The 19,587-nt window shown below is 42.0% G+C and overlaps 1 protein-coding gene across 4 annotated transcripts in view; it reads left to right on the forward strand.

Moving 5' to 3' along the window:
• Nucleotides 1-2,875: 2,875 nt before the first annotated feature.
• Rtn3 (reticulon 3) overlaps nucleotides 2,876-19,587 on the forward strand; it is a 51,320-nt gene continuing 34,608 nt past the window's right edge. For 2 of the 4 annotated variants that reach the window (XM_059261671.1, XM_059261702.1), the window contains exon 1: nucleotides 2,961-3,210. In XM_059261671.1, the coding sequence (XP_059117654.1) occupies nucleotides 3,069-3,210 (142 nt within the window). In that variant the 5' untranslated portion in view covers nucleotides 2,961-3,068. Of the gene's footprint in view, nucleotides 3,211-19,587 lie in introns of all 4 variants that reach the window. The other 2 variants (XM_059261677.1, XM_059261691.1) reach the window with 2 other exon arrangements.

Below are 19,587 nucleotides of genomic sequence, written 5' to 3' on the forward strand. Positions count from 1 at the left end.
GGCTCCTGTAACATAAAAAAATAAGTACTTTCATACTTTAATAGGGGAAGAAATAGGGCAAAATAACTATCTGAACAAAGCAGAACCAAACTCCAACAGTGTAAATAACTCAGCATCCAGCGTCTGGGATCCACTCACAATCTCCTGGGCTCCTCCAAAGGGCTTGAGTCACTTTTCCAGCTCTGCTCTCTGCAGCACACACAGCTTGTCTTCTAGGCTCCAGCTGGCTCCATTCCACAACTGCTGCTGTTCTTGGCTATCCCATGGTACTGGCATCTCCAAAATGCTGGAATCTTCTGCCGAAACTAGGCTGCACATTCACCAATAACCTCTCCTGGGCTCTCTTCAGGGACTCCAGCATTGCCACATAGTGCCAAGCCTCAGCTGCTCTCCATGACCTGTTCATGCCTTCAAAACCAGTACCACCTGGGTGACTCATACTAGCAAGTTCAGCTGCTGCACAAGAGGTATAACCTTGACCATTTCTGGAACACAGCATTCTGTGTGCTGACTCTGAGGAAACACTTCCCAGAAGACTTCACCTCAGTGACTTGATCTTTTCTTAATCACATCTGATTATTTTGACCTATTGTTCCAGCAAAGCCAAGGTTTTACTTTAGTGATTCTGGTCTCTTGTTAATCACAGACAACTCTTCAACTCCAGCTGACCAGACACCACAGATTCTTCACATTAAAGGCCCGGTCAAGTCTTTGCATCTCTCTGAAACTTCCCAAGTCAGACCTCCATCGTCCACACTGCTCTCAACAGTATTTTTTTTTTTTTTTTTTTTTTTTGAGACAGGGTTTCTCTGTGTAGCTCTGGCTGTCCTGGAACTCGCTCTGTAGACCAGGCTGGCCTCGAATTCACAGAGATCCACCTGCCTCTGCCTCCTGAGTGCTGGGATTAAAGGCCTGTGCCACCATCGCCCGGCACTCCCAACATTCTTATCTTCCAAACTCGTACAGATTATTCCACTGAACTCTCAACATTCAATGGCTTTTCTAGCCCAAAGTTTCAAAGTCCTTTGACAATCTTCCCAGAAAACATGGTCAGGGCTGTCACAGTGATACCCCACTACACCGGTACCAGTTTGTCTTAGTTAGGGTTTCTATTGCTGCAACGAAACACCATGACCAAAAAGCAAGTTGGAGGAGAAAAGGTTTTATTCTGCTTACACTTCCATATCAATGTTCACCATCAAAGGAAGCCAGGACAGAAACTCCAGCAGAGCAGGAATCTGAAGGCAGGAGCTGATGCAGAGGCTATGAAGAGGTGCTCCTCACTGACTTGCTCCCTCTAGCTTGCTCAGAGCTGCTTTCTTATAGAACTCAAGACCTCCAGGCCAGGGATAGCCCCACCCGCAATAGGCTGGGCCCTCCCCAATCAATTAAGAAAATGCCATACAGCATGATCTTATGAAGGCTTTCTCTCTCTCTCTCTCTCTCTCTCTCCCCCTCGCCCTGGCCATCCTGGAACTCTCTCTGTAGACCAGGGACTGGCCTCGAACTCTGAGATCCACCTGCCTTTGCCTCCAGAGTGCTAGAATTAAAAGCATGTACCACTACCGCCCATCAGTTTGCTGCATTATTAATTGATGTTGTTGTGTGCCGGAGTAAGATATTTTCCATAGTTATTTTGGAAAATATTCTGGGTGTTTTTCGGAGCATTGGCAACAACCAGGATGCTGACCTTAAAAAACTGTCTAGGACAGATGAGGTCCACAGCTTGTTTTAAGATTTCCAGTGGTCAGATGGCTTTCCCCCTCTGCAGCAGCCTGCTTGTCTAGCGCCCCATGAGTTTGCACCTTTACAGGATTTGCTGAACCTGCAATTGTACTTCGGGTCATCGATTGCTGCTTAGCAACATCAAATCCCACAGTTTTGATTTTCATCATCATTATGTACTTTCAAAAATTTTGACTAGATATAGGGAGGCTTTGAATTTAGCAAGCCAACCATGAAGATCGAAGAAAAAGGTCCTATATAAACTAGTGTCCAGTTTCAAATGTTTTCGTTTGAGGACTCACCTTAGGATATGAATAAAATTGGGTAATGTGTATCTGTACCTCCTTTTTATACCTCATTTTATGTCCTCCCAGTCACAACCAAGATGTTATCTCCTGGTTTTCCTTTCCTCAGAAGCTTTTTTTTCCCCCTTCCAAAGTATGTCTTTTCCCGCTCAGAACCTATTCAGAGAAAAGGCAACCTGAAGCCCTCTTTGAGAAGAAAAACAAGATAAAAATATGAAGCTGATTCTGAGACTGCATTGCAATGTGATTGGAATGAGTAATAGTTTCTCATTCTGTTTAGCATTTCTCTCCACCTATCAAACGTGGGACTGGGCCATGTCTGCCTCGGTGAGGCGATATTACGACACGGCCAGATAACTCAAAAAGCACATTACAGAGGGGGTCTCTATATATTGTGGCTTTCACTTTTCTTTGGAATCACCGGCAAAAGACATCAACTAGAATTTATGATTAAAAATTCATTTGTAGTGTACGGAAGCACAAAGAAACCTCCTCGATCATTAAAACATAATCTGCCAACTAGAAAACATTCACATAAAGAACCAGGGGGTGGGCAGGAAACGGGGCGTTATTAATCCGCAGCCGGGGCTGCAGTGATCGGTGGGTTCTGGTGCTTAGCCAGGTCCCTTACGTCAGGTTTCTACACCCTCCTATCCCCCCCGCGCGCGCACATACACACACACGCACACACACGCACACACGCACACGCATCCTCTAGAGGCTCGCCCCACCCGCGGGGCCAGTCACGCTGCGTCCTTTGCTGCGGGAGCGCAGAGGGACAGTTCTTGCGCCTGCGCATTGTGTCGCTGCGCGCCTCCGAGGCCGCCGCCCGCGCGTCCTCGGGTTCTTTGTGCGCATGCGCGCTCGTACACCTCTCCCCGCGGAGCTCGGCTGAGTCAGTCAGTCTGTCGGAGTCGGTCTGCGGAGCACCCCGCGCCGGGTACTTCGGAGAGCCAGCTGCTGGATTATTCTGTGTGCCCTCCCACTCTCCTGCCCCGCGTCTCGCTTCACCCCTCTCCCGCCCTTGCTCGTACAGCCATGGCGGAGTCGTCGGCGGCCACTCAGTCCCCGTCAATCTCCTCGTCGTCCTCCGGGGCCGAGCCGTCCGCGCTCGGCAGCGGCGGGAGCCCCGGAGCCTGCCCCGCCCTGGGGGCGAAGAGCTGCGGCTCCTCGTGTGCAGGTGAGGCGCGCGGGGAGCTCGGTCCCTGGGGAGCGCGAGCAACCGGGTCTCCGGGCGGGGGCGGGGGCCCTACCCGGGCGGCGGGCGGCGGGCGGCGGGCGGCGGGCGGCGGGCGGCGGGCGGCGGGCGGCTTCAGCCCCTAGGCGGGCATTTGAGGAACAGCAAAGGGGGAGGGGAGTGAAGGGCCGAGCCGCGGTGAGGAAATAACGGGGTGTGAAGAAACAGGTTGGGGGCGGGGAGGTGGTCTAGAGAGTGGGCGTTGATGCTGACTCCCTGCCGGTGAGGACACGGTCGTGGGCTGAAAACGGAGAAAGGCTAGGTGAACCGAATGGATCGTGTTCGGGAGGCCGGAGAGCCCTGGGGTGGAACGGGGCGCGGGGCGGGGGGTGGGGGGGGGCTGACTTAGTGGAGGATTAGCTAGCTTCAGAGGATTGTGACAGGTGGGTCGTAGGAGAAATGATGTTAGGGTTGTGAGTGGTGGTGGAAGGGATGGCGTTGCAGCTTTGCAGACAGGTGTTGACACGATCTCACATGGGTGATAGTCCTCCCCCCCAAAAAAAAATTTTTTTTTTTTTTTTTTTTTTTTTTTTTGCCGGGATCGGGAAGTTCTATTACTGTTTTGGGCTAAACTGAATGCCAGATTTATCTGAGGTAGAGGAGGCGTGATGAAAGAATAGCACAGGAAGATTTGGGAGGGAGCTGCCGATAGTCCAAGATGGATCCTTGGCTGCATCTGCAATACAGCCGGCTCTTCACAGGCGCACCGTGGGGGTGGGGACACGCAATCAGTTGCTATATTCTAGAAGATAATAAATAGTTATGCCAAGCCATCACCATGTTTTGATTTCATGTTTTCGATGGCCTATTCTCGGTAGCAGTATAGCAAAAGGGAACGTTTACTGCAGGGAAAAGAGGAGAAAATTCAGACAAAGCCTGGGCTGGTTGGACCCCCTTCTCTCTTGTCTGTGAAAAGACTAGGAGGGACGCTGCCGGCCTCCTTTAGTTTCTATTGTATACATGTCTGCCTGCTGGTGGGAGCTGACAAGCAAGCTCCCCTATGCAGAGAGCTGCAGTGCAGATGCCTTCTTGAAAAATAAGCCCGCTGGCAGGTGGTGGTTCTTAAAGGAACGGAGTCTTTGGCGGAAAAAATGCGATTTGTCAAAGGAAGAATTTTGAGAGGTTTGAAAAATGCTTTGTTATCTCCAACGTACTCTTGTGTTGGTCTTTCTAATGAACACAATATTCCTGATCTTAGCATCAAATATATTCTCTTGTGTTTCCTAATACTGGCTTTCCACCTGTCTGAGACCTTTGTTGCCCTGCCGGATTCTCCAGGGTGGTTATAGCCATGTGGGTAAACGGTATGGGAGGAAGCTTCTGCAGATAAAGGAATGAGGCAGCATATTTGGAACCCTGGTTGTTTAAACGGCCAGCACTTCTCCTCCAAATTTTTGTGTTCTGGGCTAACTTCCAAATGAACAGTGGCTTTCTATAACTTAGCAGCTTGGTCCCTTGGCTTTAATTACATCACTACTTACTGTTATGTTGGCCTCTTCCTATTCTTAATTTCCAAATTTCTGATAAAGATCTAGGTTTTAGAAGTTGGCCATTTGTGCTCAAGATCAAAACTTAATTATTGAGGAATCATTCTAGCTAGCAGCCAGGGAATTAAAATTTTAGTCCTGATTATGATCAAATGGTGAAAAAAAAATTTTTAAGACAAAAGTGGCTCAGGCTGGCCTTGAATGCAAGATGATTCTGCCTCAGCCTCCACTGGGACTATGTGCAGGTCACCATACCTAGCAAGAATCCACATTTTTATTCTTTTAATGCATTGTCATCGATTGGCTTCCTTGGTGCATCAGAAAAATGCAAGAATATATATATATATGTATGTATATATATATGTGTTTTAATAGCTAATGATATTGAAATTTCACAGTTTGCTAGAAACTACTTTTCTGAAAATCATGATGTCAAAGCTACATTTCTCTTTATGAAATTAGCTCAAATAATAGCTTGGGCAGTTGAAAAATATTTTGTTTTAACCTTTTTTTGTTTGTTTTTTGTTTTTTGAGACAGGGTTTCTCTGTGTAACATCTCTGGCTGTCCTGGAACTCGGCTCTGTAGACTAGGCTGGCTTCAAGCTCACAGAGATTCGCCTGCCTCTGGAGTGCTGAGGCTAAAGGCGTGGGCCACCCCCACCCTTGGGTTTACCTCTTAATAACCGTTGTTCTTGTATGAGGGCTGTGTCTTATTTTACACATCATTAAAATTATAGTAGTTGGTATGAAAATTAAGCACACAGAAAGGGCTTTGCCCATAAGTGAATGTTAGCAAATAATAGAGATTAATCTGAAGGGATAAAATACAAATCAGCAGTGTGAACTCTATGCTTTTGCTTTGTGTCTTTAAAGCAAACTACTTCAAACCTGATTTTTATTAACAATATCTAATACTTGATGCATCTGCAAGTTACAAATTATCTGCACATAGAATAATAGTTGAATTACAAGTGAAAAAACATCTCAGTCTTCCTAAACAATAAAAGAAAATTATTATTGTTGTTTTCCCAATACTACCAAGATGTGAATGCAGGAGCTGGCCTGTGCTAGACACACAGTCCACCAGTGAGCTATGTATTCCCAGACTTTTTGTTTTTGTTTTTGTTTTGTTGTTGTTTTTCAAGTCAGGGTTTCTCTGTGTAACAGCCCTGACTGTTCTGGAACTCTCTGTAGATCAGGCTAGCCTCCAACTCACAGAGATCCATCTGCCTCTTACTCTCAAGTGACCCAGCTACTTTTGTAAATACATATTTTTAAATTTTAATTATGTGTATATGTGTAGGTATGTATATACAAGTACAGGTTCCCATAGAGGCCAGAGGTGTCAGATCCACCTGGAACTAGACTTACATGTGGTTGTGAGCCAGCCAGTGTGAATGCTGAGAACTGAACTCCAGTTCTCAAAAGCAATATGTGCTTATGTGCTCTTAACTGTTGATCCATTTCTCCAGCCCTCTCCCCAGCCATTTAAAAAAAAACAAAAAAAAAAAAAACAGTTTTTTATTATTATTAATTTTTTTTCCCGAGACAGGGTTTCTCTGTGTAGTTTTGGTGCCTTTCCTGGATCTCACTTTGTAGACTAGACTGGCCTCAAACTCACAGAGATCTGCCTGGCTCTGCCTCCCAAGTGCTGGGATCAAAGGCGCGCGCCACCACGGCCCAACCAAAAAAAAAAAAAAAAAAAAAAAATTAACAGCTAGACATAGTGGCTTTGTCTTATCCCAGCACTTAGAAGGCAGAGACAAGCAATTCTCTGTGCATTCAAGGTTAACCTGATGTACATATCCAATCCTAGCCTGCCAAAGCTAAATACAGAGACCCAATCTTAAAAAACAAAACAAACAAACAAAACAACAACAGCAAGGAGGGGTGCAACTTGTTTCTTAGGTGGCTTGGCATAGTATCAGTATGCTTAAATATTTCCTGTAGCATTCTGGCTATAGTAAATATAGTTAGGATACACTATAAAATGCTTGTCACAGCAGACATGTGTAAGAGATAGCAAGAATGGTCAGACTAGTCTACGAACACCCACTGACTTTATTATTTTTATTATTCCTGGGAAAGAAAAGGTTTCCTTGAATGCTGTTTTCCATTGAAGCCAAGTTCCTAAGTGATTTAACTACTCAGCTCATATAAAAGTACTTGCCAACATAAATTTAATGGATGCACCTTAACCCTAACTTCAATCTCCAGGTGGTTATTTACAAAGTTTAGGGTAAGACTTTCAGTGTTTTTATTTTTTTATTGTTGTTCATTTATCCTTCCCACTGCTTTTGTATTGAACCCTTTTTTTGCTTTTTAGTATTTTAGAGATGGTCTGAAAACCATAGCAGGAATAGTGTTGCTTTTGTTAATTCAGCTTTGAGGAAATTGTTCCTCATGATACGCCAGTCACCTGTTCCACTCAGGTGAGTGTTGCAAGCGCTTGTGAAGTGAAGTTTGGTAATGAAGGAATTAGTGACATATCATTAGAGGAAAAGAGAAAGTTAAGTTTATCAGTTTTGTTTGAGCCAAGCAGTGTTTCTGTTGAAAGACACTTCTCTAGTTGAAAGTAGTTATAGTCTTAGAATTGACCATTTCCTAGTTCTTGGCAGAATTACATTGGCTCCAAGTAAATTTTATGTTAGTGTGTGTAGTAATCATGTGTACCCAGTGTTGTGTTCAGCTTTATGGTTAATGAGTTTAACCTTCTAAATTTTACAGACTTTTAAAACATAAAAGGACAGAGTGTTTACCTGGGATGTGCTAAACTGTGGGTTCAATTCCCAGTACTGGAAAAAGAAAATAAAAAAAAAAAATCTTTTTTGTTTTTAAATAACTTTCTGGCCAGGTGTGATCTACACATCTTTAATTCCAGCACTTGGAGGCAAAGATAGGTGGACTTTTGTGAGTTCCAGACCAGCCAGGGCTACATATTGGGACCTTACTTCAAGAAAAGAAAGAAAAGGTGTTGCCTTGCTTTTGTTTTTTTGTTTTTTTGTTTTTTTTTGTTTTTTTTTTTTGTTTTTTTTGTTTTTTGTTTTTTTTTGTTTTTTTTTTTGTTTTTTTTTGTTTTTTTTGTTTTTTTTTTTTTTTTAGACAGGGTTTCTCTGTGTAACAGTCCTGGCTGTCCTGGAACTCACTTTGTAGACCAGGCTGGCCTGGAACTCACTGAGATCCGCCTGCCTCTGCCTCCCAAGTGCTGGCATTAAAGGCGTGCACCACCACCGCCTGACTTGCTTTGCTTTTATTCTAATTCATTTATAACAATATAATTCTACAGTTGTTTTAGATTATGGGTTATTGTAAATGTTTTGAAAGATATGAACATGCTAACTCAGTTTAAGCTATAACACTATTGTTCCTAATTGCATCATGGAAATCTATCTTTTTTTTAAGTTGTTTTTTGTTTATTTGTTTGTTTGGTTTTTTTTTTTTTTTTTTTTTTCCGAGATAGGGTTTCTCTGTGTAGTGTTGGTGCCTGTCCTGGATCTCGCTCTGTAGACCAGGCTGGCCTCGAACTCACAGAGATCTGCCTGGCTCTGCCTCCCTAGTGCTGGGATTAAAGGTGTGCACCACCGCCACCCAGCTGTAAAATATCTTTAATTGGTATTCCTTAAAACTGTCGAGATCAGGGGCTGGGGAGATGACTTGGTGGGTACAAGCACAGGGACTTGAATTCAGACCCCAGCACTCATGTAAAAGCTAGGTGTGATACACATGTTTGTAACCCCAGTACTGCAGGAGGGAGCTTTAGAGACAAGCAGATCCTGGGGTACATTGGCCCGCCAGTCTAGCCAAAGTAGCAAGCTCCAGGCTCAGTGGGGGCTGGGGGGAGATAGTGGTGAACAACAGAGGAAGATAAGTGATGTCTGCTTCTAGTCCCCACATATAGGCAGGTGTACCTTGAACTTGCATGCTTAATACAAACCAACACCACACACACACACACACACACACACACACACACACACTCATTCAAGATCATAAAGCCAGAAAAGTCTGAGAAGCTGTCATCTTCTGCAAGTTAAGGGACTGAAAATGTGACATCCTGCATGTGTTCTTGACTCATGAAGAGGGCATTGGATCTGGGGACATAGCTCAGTTGATAAAAATGCTTGGTTAGGATGCACAAAGCTCTGTCTGTGTTCAGTCTCCAGCACCATATAAGCCAGTGGTCGTACGTAGCACATGCCTGTAATCCCAGCACTTGAGAGTCTGAAGCAGGAGCATCACCAATTTGAATCTAGCGTTGATTACATACTGATTTCCAAACTGCATCAAGTTCCAGACTAATTGAGATACACAGTAAGATCCTCTTTTAAACCTTAAAAGAGACAGAATATAAACGAATAAGGAAGAATACTATAAGCTATCTCTTGTCACAAATGACATTGAGTCCTTTCCTTTTCTTTTTCCTTTTCCTTCCTTTCCTTTCCTTTTTCCTTTTAGACAAGGTCACACTGTGTCATCCTGATTGGCCTCAAACTTACAGTGATCTTCCTGTCTCTGCTTTCCAAGTACCAGCATTACACGTGTGTACCACCACCACTCCCACTTCCTTGGTTATCTTTGACTATTATTTCTCTAGTGTTTAGCATCCGATCAGAAGATTCCAAGTTGTCTCCTTCAGTCTTGCTGAGGTGGTGATTTTTTTTTTTCTATTTTGTACTGGGATTATAGGTGTGTACCATCATTCCTGACTTTATTTATGTATATGAGTGCTCTGTCTTCATGCGTGCCAGAAGAAGGAATCAGATCCCATTATAGATGGTTGTGAGCCACCATGTGGGTGCTGGGAATTGAACTCAGGACCTTTGGAAGAGTAGCTGGTGCTCTTAACCACTGAGCCATCTTTCCAGCCCATCATGCCTGACTTCATGCAGGAGCTTTCCAATTTAGTAGAGATTTGAGTTCTTTTTTTCACTTTTTGTTTGTTTTGTTTTGTTTTTTGTTTTTTTCGAGACAGGGTTTCTCTGGATAGCCCTGGCTGTCCTGGAACTCACTTTGTAGAACAGGCTGGCCTGCCTCTGCCTCCTGAGTGCTAGGATTAAAGGTATGTGCCACCATGCCCAGCCAAGATCTGAGTTCTTTTTAAAAACGTGTGAAAGCTGGGTGTAATGCACATGGTTGTGAACCCAGCACTCTCGAAGGATGCAGAGTGAAACCCTGTCTCCAAACAAAACAGTCTCCCCGCAAAAACACTTATATGATAGTGTCACACCCTTTAGTGATTCCTCATAGTACAAAGTGTATCATTTAGATATGTAAAGGCCCAGTTCCTTCTCTCCAGAATACCTGCCCCTACCCCACCCTCATCTTCCCACCCCACACCCTGGCACTTGTTCACCTACAAAGATGGCAAAGTCTTCTGGGGTGATCTTCATTTACCCCAGTGGCTGTCCCTGCTGATTCCAACAACTCACACTAGTTCGATGGCTCTTACATTTCGCTTGTTTTGGAGGATTAAGATCACCATTCTAGAGTTCACTTCTGTAGGGTAGATAGGAGTAGGAATGTCATGTGGTTTTTGTAAGTTAGAAACCTCGTACAATATTGTTGCAAACTGCTGGTTATCTCTCTTCTCTATCAGAACAGATGCTATGCATACAAATTAACAGGGTAGAATTTTCCACTGGGTGGGGGGGTATAAGTAGAAATGAACAGGCAGACAGCTGGCAGGTACATAGGGCTGGCTGGCTGGCTGGCTGGCTTGCTTGCTTATTTATTTATTTATTTATTTATTTATTTATTTATTTATTTAGGCATTGGGTTTACTTAAAGGAGGGCCCTCCCCAACCAGGTTTGTCAGATACATTTATTTTGTTTTTGTGTATTCTTTGAGACAGGGTCTTACTATGTAGCCCAGGCTGTCTGTCCTTAAACCCACAATCTCCTGCCTTAGCCTTCTGAATTCTAGGGTTGTAGGTGTGTGCCACCACACCTGACTGTTTAGATTTAAACTGATCGGTTGATAGATTTAATGTTGATAGTAATTGCATGTAGAAATGAACCCATCTGGAAACACTGAACAAGAGATAGTAAGATTTTCCTTTAAAAAGGGGGAGAGGCTGGAGAGATGGCTTTGAGCTTAAGGGTATATTCTGCTCTTGCAGAGTCGGTTCCCAGCACCCACACTCAGTGGCTCACAACTGCCTATAACTTTAGTACTAGAGGATCTAATGTCCCCTTCTAGACTCTGCATGCACTTGAACTCATGTATACATGTCCACACATAGATATACAATAATTTAAAATAATAAGTCGTTTTAAAAAGAGCAAGAATGGTTCTTATGTTTAAGAATGTATGTGATGATTTATCTTAAAGCAACTTGAAAGTGCATTTCAAATTCTGGTCTTGAATTAATGAGTGACTATTTGATCCCCACCAAATTCTGCCTTGATTTTATTTCTTTTCTTTTTTTTTTTTTTTTTTTTTTAATTTTTCGAGACCTGGTTTCTCTGGGTAACATTCCTGGCTGTCCTGGAACTCACTCTGTAGACCAGGCTGGCCTTGAACTCACAGAGATTCACCTACCTCTGCCTCCCAACTGCCTTGGTTTTAATGTGCTCTGTATTTGTTGTTATTTGTCGGTATTATTTACCGGCTCGAGAAAACACAAGGTGCAATGGAACCCACTCTTAGAGTTTTTATTAGGGAAGGTAAAGGGTGAAGGTCGGTAGGCCTACAGAAAAGAAAGGTGCAGGGTGGGGGGGTGGGGGTGCGCGCTACCTCTTGGGGAGAGTGAGAGTGGGGAATGGGTAGAGCCTACTTTTATAGGTCACCTCACACATGTGTATATGGGCTTCTGTAGCTACGCCATGCAGGCGCATAGATTATGTGATCACACTGCGCACGGATTACATAGGACGTAGGGCCCTGGGGTGACTAAGCATTTTGCCTGATTGCTGACAGCATGTGCACAGTCATGTGACTCCATAAGTGGCTAAGAATAACAACATTTGTTACAAAATAATTCTCCTAAATTAATACTTACAGATAACTGCTATGGCTTAGTTATTTAAAGCAATTTTCTGGTTTTAAGTAAAACTTTAATATTTGTGAAAACATTTTTATAATTTGAAGAAAAGGAGTTCATGCATAATGTTTTGTATATTTAGGACATTTTGGGGAATGTTTTGTTTTTCATATGACTTTTTAACATTTATTTTGTATGTCTGTTTATATGGGTACATGCATGCCACAGTGTTTGTATGGAGATCAGAGGTAAACTTGTGGAAGTCAGTTATCTCCTATTATGTGTGAACTCTGATACTGAATTTAAATTATCAAGCTTGGTGGCAAGCACTGCTGAACCATTCTGCTATCTCGGGAGACTTTTTTTAAAAAAATATTTTATTTTTATTGAAAAGATCATGTTTTCTTAAGTGCCAAAAAGCAAAATCTTCCTCCTATCCCAGACAGTAACTTCTCCTATTTCTCTTTTCCTTTCCTTTCCTTTTTTTTCTTTTCTGGAAACAGGGTCTCACTAGTTAACTCTGCTGGCCTAGAGCTCTCTATATAGACCAGGCTGGCCTCAACTCACAAAGATCTGGCTGCTTTTGCCTCTGCCTGTTGAATGCTGGGATTAAAAGGTGTGCTGCCATGCATGGCTCTATGTGTGTGTAGGAGAGAGACACAGAGACAGAGGTGACAGACTTTCATGTTTCCCAGGCTGCCTTCAAGTGACCCTCTTGCATTTAATTCCCAAATGCTGGAGTTACAGACCTTCATTACCGTTTGGGTTTCACCAGACCATTAATCCCTCTGCTAGTCCCTTTTGTTGTACTGAACAAATGGCAGCACCTCCAGGCTTAGATGTTGTTTTCTAGTCATCTGTTGTTGTTGGACAGTTACATTATTTCTAGTACTTAAAACCGGCACTCTTACTGGATGTCCTTACACACATGTCCTTGTACATATATGTGCCTTGTTTGTAGGATGGATTCCTGGAAGCATTAACTGCTTAGTTAAAGGGTATGTTTATCGAACAGATAAAAAGGGGATGTTATGTGTATGTTACATTTTTTATATGCTGACAGATTGGAGGAGTGTGATTTTCAAAGATGAAAGATTTCTCATGTCAGCCCTATTTTCCAATGAATTGTGATTTTGTTTTTAAATTATCGAGGGTCAGGTTTTGCCAGGTTTTGTTGTTGTTGTTTTTCTTTTCTTGTTGTTTGCTTTTTGAGACAGGGTTTCTCTGTGTAGCCCTGGCTGTTCTGGAACTCCATCTGTAGACCAGGCTGGCTTTGAACTCAGAGATTTGCCTGCTTCTGCCTGCCAATTGCTGGATTTAAAGGCATGCATCACCACCACCCAGCTCAGTTCGAAGTGCTCAACTTAGTTGTTTGTTTGTTTGTTTGTTTGTTTGTTTTTCCGAGACAGGGTTTCTCTGTGTAACAGTGCTAGCTATCCTGAAACTTGCTCTGTAGACTATGCTGGTCTCGAACTCACAGAGATCCACCTGCCTTTGTCATCTTAGTGACTTAATGCTTCAAAATGTAGTTGGAAACTATTTAAAGCAAGTGGCAATTAGTACTTAGAAACCACTTTGCCAGAAGGTAGCAGAGGAACATCTGCTCTTGAAGTTGTAGCTGTTGTGAAATGGTAGGACTTCCTCTTTTCTCCTGAAGGTGATAATGCTTGTCTAAAAGCGATTGACTTGGTAAACTTTTAGAAGTGCATCCTGGAAGTGAAATGAGGTGTCGCTGGCAGGTGAGTGGAAACAGTCATTGGAATAAAGTTTGAATCTTCCCTTGGCTAAATAAACCTCCAGAAAAAGAAAGTTGAAGTTAAGATTCCTGTGTAAGGTTGTCAAACTTTTATGCTGTATATTTTCTTTCAGATTCCTTTGTTTCTTCCTCTTCCTCTCAGCCTGTATCTATATTTTCGACCTCACAAGGCAAGTCTGTAACTTTTTTTTTGCACATTAACATAAGAAAAATGTTAAGAAAGAGGCTGTAACTGAGGATGAGATGGAAATTTTTTATTGCCTCCATATCTCTTAAAATGGAAAATAGTGACTAGCCCATCCTTTTGCTACTTAAGGTAGGTCTCAAATGAGGCCGAGCGAACCATTTAATACAGCGTAAGCTTTAGATGTAGTTTTGACTATTACTTAAAAATTAAAAACTAGGGCTGGAGAGATGGCTTAGTGGTTAAGAGCACTGGCTGCTCTTCCAGAGGACCCACATAGCAGCTCACAACTGTCCTTAGTTCCAGTTCCAGGGGATCCAACACCCTCACACAGACATACAGGCTGGCAAAAGACCAATGAATATAAAAGTTTTTAAAAATCATTAAAAAAAATTAAAAACTTGGGCCAGTGAGATGTCTCAGCAGGTTAAGATGCCTTCCACCTGGCCTAATAATCTGAATTCAGTCTTCAGGACCACATGGTAGAAGGAGAGAATCAATTTACATAGGTTGTCCTCTGATGTCACTCACACACACACACACACACACACACACACTCACACACACACACACACACACACACACACTCACACTCACACTCACACACACACACACAGAGTTAAAAGTATATTGCATTGGAAATGGTAGCTCAGCAGTTAAGATAAAAGCTCCTGCTGCTTTTCCAGAGGCCCTAAATTTGATTACCAGCAATTATGTTGGGTGAGTTACTGTATTTCTAGCTTCAGGGGATCCAGTGCCCCCTTCCTGCCTCCACAGGCACTACACTCTACATGAGTATACCACCCCACTCCCCCACAGAGACACACAATTAAAATAAATCTTAAAATGTTTTAAAGCTTGCCTGTAGGGTTTGGGACTTCTCAATCCCAGCATGCCCTTAACCTATTAATTTGGATTTATGTAATTGATATAGAGGGCAGTGGCCTTAGAAAGCAGTGCACTTCCACTGACCTACCACATAACAGCCTAGCTACGGGATTTTTAATGTCAGTCTGACTGAAGTTCGTTCCACTATGGAGGCTGCTTTCTGATCCTTAGGAATATTGAACAAGTCAGTTGACTTGTAGCAGTTAAGGCTCCTTATCCTAGAGATTAAGCTTGTGACTTAAAAAAAAAAATCCAAGTGTGGTAGCTCACACCTATAATCCTAGGACTGTGAAGACAAAGGCAGGAAGGTCACCTGAGAGTTCCAAGCCAGCCAGGATTGCACAGCAAGATCAACCCAGTGACAAAACAAACAACCAAACAAAAAAATTGTCTACCAATGGGGAAGGCATCTTCTTGGCAGCTCCTACCAAGAATTTGAGAGTGTGCTGTATGCTTTGTTGATTAATACTGCTGGTAAAGTGTACTCCATTTGTACTGTGGTACTAAACCCAAATACAGGTCAGTGGGAAACTCTTAGTTTTTAAAGATAAAATGATAAGACTGTTATGGCTCAGTAATAGAACACTTGCCTTCCATGCACAAGTCCCTGGGTTCAGTCCCAGCATCAACTGAGTGCTAGGGGTGGGGGGAGGGGGCATCTATAATTAAAGTCACTAGTACATCTCAAAAGTTCTGTGTGAAGTGTTCATTATTCTAGCTGGGATTTTCTACAGGTTGGATGCTGGTTCATTAGGAAGACTGACCTTATAATAATAAAAACACAGCACTGGGGATGTAGCTCAATTTAGGGCCCTGAGTTAGATACCCAGCACTGCAAAAATTAAAAATTAAAGGCTGGAGAGAGATGGCTCAGTGGTTAAGAGTACTAGCTGCTCTTGCAGAGGACCAGGGTTCAGTTCCCAGCACCCACATGGCAATTTATAAACCGTCTGTAAATCCAGTTCTGGGGAATCCAGTGGCTTCTGTTCCCGCAGGCACCAGGCAGGCATGAAGTGAACTTACATATAGGCACATAAAACACTTGTGTTCATAAAATAAATAGAAATATTTTTTTTAATTTGAAAAGAAAGAATAAAAATCTTATGAAATGTTTTAATCAGACTGATAACATTAGAGCCCCTAACTCCTTTATAGTAGCCATAATTATATGATACTAAGATAAGTAGATTCATTTTTCTGTTATAAGCCAAATCATGACCTTTGAAATACATGTTTATTTTTTGCTTACCAAGAATTTTATTTTGACTCATGCAAATTCAGAATAGTCTTATTGTAAAGGCAGTTAATGGTGCCTTATCCCTAACAGTGTTCCAGCCCAGCCTCTTTAGTAGCAGTTCCCTTACAAAACAAAACAAAACAAAACAAAAAAACAGTATCTAAAAATCATTCCAGGGGAGCTCTGCTAGTCTGGAGGCCAGCCTGTTTATAGTGTAAAGAAGCGCTTGGTAGATGATTAGTTATGCTCTAGGGTAGCCAATATTGGAAGCTTCTAGTCTGCCTTTAAAAATAAGGAGAGGAAGTTGGTGTGTTTGGTTTAGAAGCAGTTCTGTCTCACAGAGGCTCTTCTGAGTGCTGCCACTAGCGGGAACCTTGAGTCCATAACTGTCACTAACCTGACTAATCTTTTCTGCATCCCTTGGCCCTTTAGTTTTGGAGAAAACACACTACTTTTATCTATCCAAACTGTAGCAATCATTAAGTAGAACATTTTTAGATTTAAGAATGATTTGTTGGCTGGGATTGTAGCTCAGTAATTGTCATATATTAAGGACCTAGGTTCAGTCCTCAGCATACAACAACAAAAATTGTTTTATATTTTTAATACAGAAATACAGATTATCTATTTACCATTATCAGGTTTCAGGGAGGGGCATTTAATCAAAAAGAAAAAAAAGACGTCATTAATTTGGATTGAGTAAAAGTGTTTTTCCAAAATTATATTTATTAACTTACTTTTATGAAAGACATACTACATACCTTGGAAGTCAAGCTTTTTTTTCCCCCCCAGAGCTGAGGACCGAACCCAAGGCCTTGTGCTTGCTAGGCAAGCACTCTACCACTGAGCTAAATCCCCAGCCTCCAAGCTTTTTAATAAATATAGTTAATATGCCAATGGAATAATCAGTTTTTTTTAAATTAACTTGTGCTCTGGAGTAGACCCTTGTAGTCTTCTGCCTCTGGGCTCCTTTTTCCACAGGCAGAGCTAAACTTTAGGCACTCCCTAAGCCTTTCAGAAATGAGGAATGAATTTTAATGGTGACTTCCTGTATAAGACATAAAGGCATTGGCAGACAGTGTATGTGGATACTTTTTAGTGAGCTTTTACCATGTTAGTATTTGATGCAGATCAGTGATCCTCACAGCCAGTGGTAGAGGGAAGGCACCAGCTCAGTGGAGCAACCTGGCTTTAGAATGGAGAGATGCCTAGCTCAGGGTCACACAGACTAAGGACTCCAAAGCCCCTGTGTATAGCTGCTGCCCCTGTGACACAGACGATCAGATAAATAGCTGCATTTAGGATTTAGAAACTTTTTTAAGGATGTTATATTGAAGTTGATATTAAAACCATGAGAGAGAAAAAAAAAAACAACCAAACAAACAAAAAACATGAGAGCAAAAGAGATAGAACTTTAACCATATTCCCATTATTAGTGGTCTAATGTGCTATCATTTTGGGGAGAGACCCTCCATTAAACACAAAATCAAATTGAAATTTGGTTTTGGCTTTGAAGAGAGTAGATCTGAAAAATACTTTGATTTTCTTTAGAAAAATGTTTTGGTTTTTTATTTTGTTTTGTTTTAAGTAGATAGAAATATGATTGGAAAGAGGGGCTCCATCTGCCATTGAGGATTGGAAGTGGAACTGCACTGTGGGCATTTGTGCTCAGTTGACTGATGTAGTGGGTATCTGGAATAGGAAGTTACAACACTGAACTTTGGGGCAAGCATTGAGGAAAACATTTTGCCAGTTACAGCCTTTTTCTAAATACAAATAAAAAATTTTTTTGAAAGTGAAACATTTTTCTTTGTACAAAGGAGACTTTTTGTTTAGGACCTTGCTTGGCTGCAAAGTTGTCTGCTGGCTAACTTCCTATTTGGATGCTGTGGCTGAAAGTCGCTGGTACTGTTGTGCACGGTAATGTGTCTTGCCTTGTTTTGTGAACATAAGAAAATTCAAGTGTAGGAAAACCTGCACCTGAATATTTCAAGCTTCCCTTGTATTGAGATACATACTATCTGTGTGAAAGAGTGACTTAGTGGCTACTGCAGGCTGGCCCCCCTTTGCTAATGTGTGTAGTTTTCGATGTTGAGAGTACCCCTTTAATTAAAACAGTAGAAATCCTGAGTAAGAGGGGAATTAACTAAGAAGTAATCATAACATTAGTCTAAGCTATTCATTCTTTTTAGGAAGAACTCTTTAACAGTCTATCTATGATGCTTCTTGGATTTAGATCATATGTTTTCAGTGATTAAGGTAGGACCATTTACATAGAGAAGTAGTAAACTTTTACTCTTTTCTGAGAGCCGTTTGAGTAGAAAAAATGTAGAGAAGATATTTTTTAAGAGTAGGGTAAGCTGTAAGGGATTTTACAGTTCAGATATATTCATTTGATGTATACCTTGAGTTCACTTAAAGTTGTTATTTTTTTAATTGTGTCATTTTTTAATCCTCATCTTATAAAATATTCTAATTCTAGAAAACTCTCTTCAGTCAATTCCCATGCCAGACTTCCTATTCAAGTGGAGTTTTGCCTTATTCCATTCAAATGTAGTGTTACTGTATTTTTAAAAATAGGCTTAGCTTGGCTTTGTTAGTTTAGTGTGTGATTCTGGGAACGGGACCCAGAGCCGAGCACATGCTCTGCAAGTGCTTTTGCCATTGAGCTCCACCCCGGCTCTATGGGAATAAAGTAGACAAAGAAGATCCACCCCTGCTCCTCTTCTACTGTGTCATTGTGCTCCTGGACAAAATGACAATGAAGACTGGTTACCACTTGTGACTTATAGAACTGGAGCTCTGAAATGCAGCTCTGAACATTCTGCCCCCTAAAATTTACCAGATATGCTGAAGCCTAGAGAATAGACTCTAGGCTCTATCCTTGGAGATTCTGAGTTAGTGAACAAAAGATACATGATGGTGTACACTTTAATCCCAGCACTCAGGAGGCAGAGACAGATGGATCTCTGTTAATTTGGGAACAGCTTCCTCTACAAAATGAGTTCCAGGCATGCCAGGGCTATGTAGGGAGATCTTGTCTCAAAAGAGATTTAATTTTTTTTTTTTTTTTATTTTTTTTTTTTTTTATTTTTTTTTAGATCTATTTATTTATTATGTACACAGAAGAGGGCGCCAGATCTCATTACAGATGGTTATGAGCCACCATGTGAGTGCTGGGAATTGAACTCAGGACCTCTGGAAGAGCAGCCAGTGCTCTTAACCTCTGAGCCATCTCTCCAGCCCCTTTTTTTTTTTTTTTTTTTTTTTTTTTTTTTTTTTTTTTTTTTAAATAAAAAACTCCTATAGCTGGGCAGTGATGGCACATGCCTTTAATCCCAGCAAGTTCCAGGACAGCCAAGGCTACACAGAGAGAAACCTTGTGTGTGTGTGGGGGGGGCTCCTATACAATACTAGTAGTTGCTCAAAGAATTGTAAAAGGTTGTGCCCAAGGCGGTTTTTTTTGTGCTAGGTTATTAAATCATGCAGCTACTTATACACTGAGTTAAGATAGACTTTGGTTTTTCGAGACAGGGTTTCTCTGTGTAGCTTTGCGCTTTCCTGGATCTCGCACTGTAGACCAGGCTGGCCTCGAACTCACAAAGATCCACCTGGCTCTGCCTCCCAAGTGCTGGGATTAAAGGCGTGAGCCACCACCGCCCGGCCAAGATAGACTTTGAATCCTTGGTGAAGATGGTTTGCAGAAACCTTTTTATTTTTCAACCTTGGCTTAGCTTTTGTTGTGTCGATTTTAAACATCTTCATTCACATAGCACCTAACACAA

This window comes from Peromyscus eremicus, chromosome 1 (assembly GCF_949786415.1).
Source record: "Peromyscus eremicus chromosome 1, PerEre_H2_v1, whole genome shotgun sequence".
Taxonomy (NCBI): domain Eukaryota; kingdom Metazoa; phylum Chordata; class Mammalia; order Rodentia; family Cricetidae; genus Peromyscus; species Peromyscus eremicus.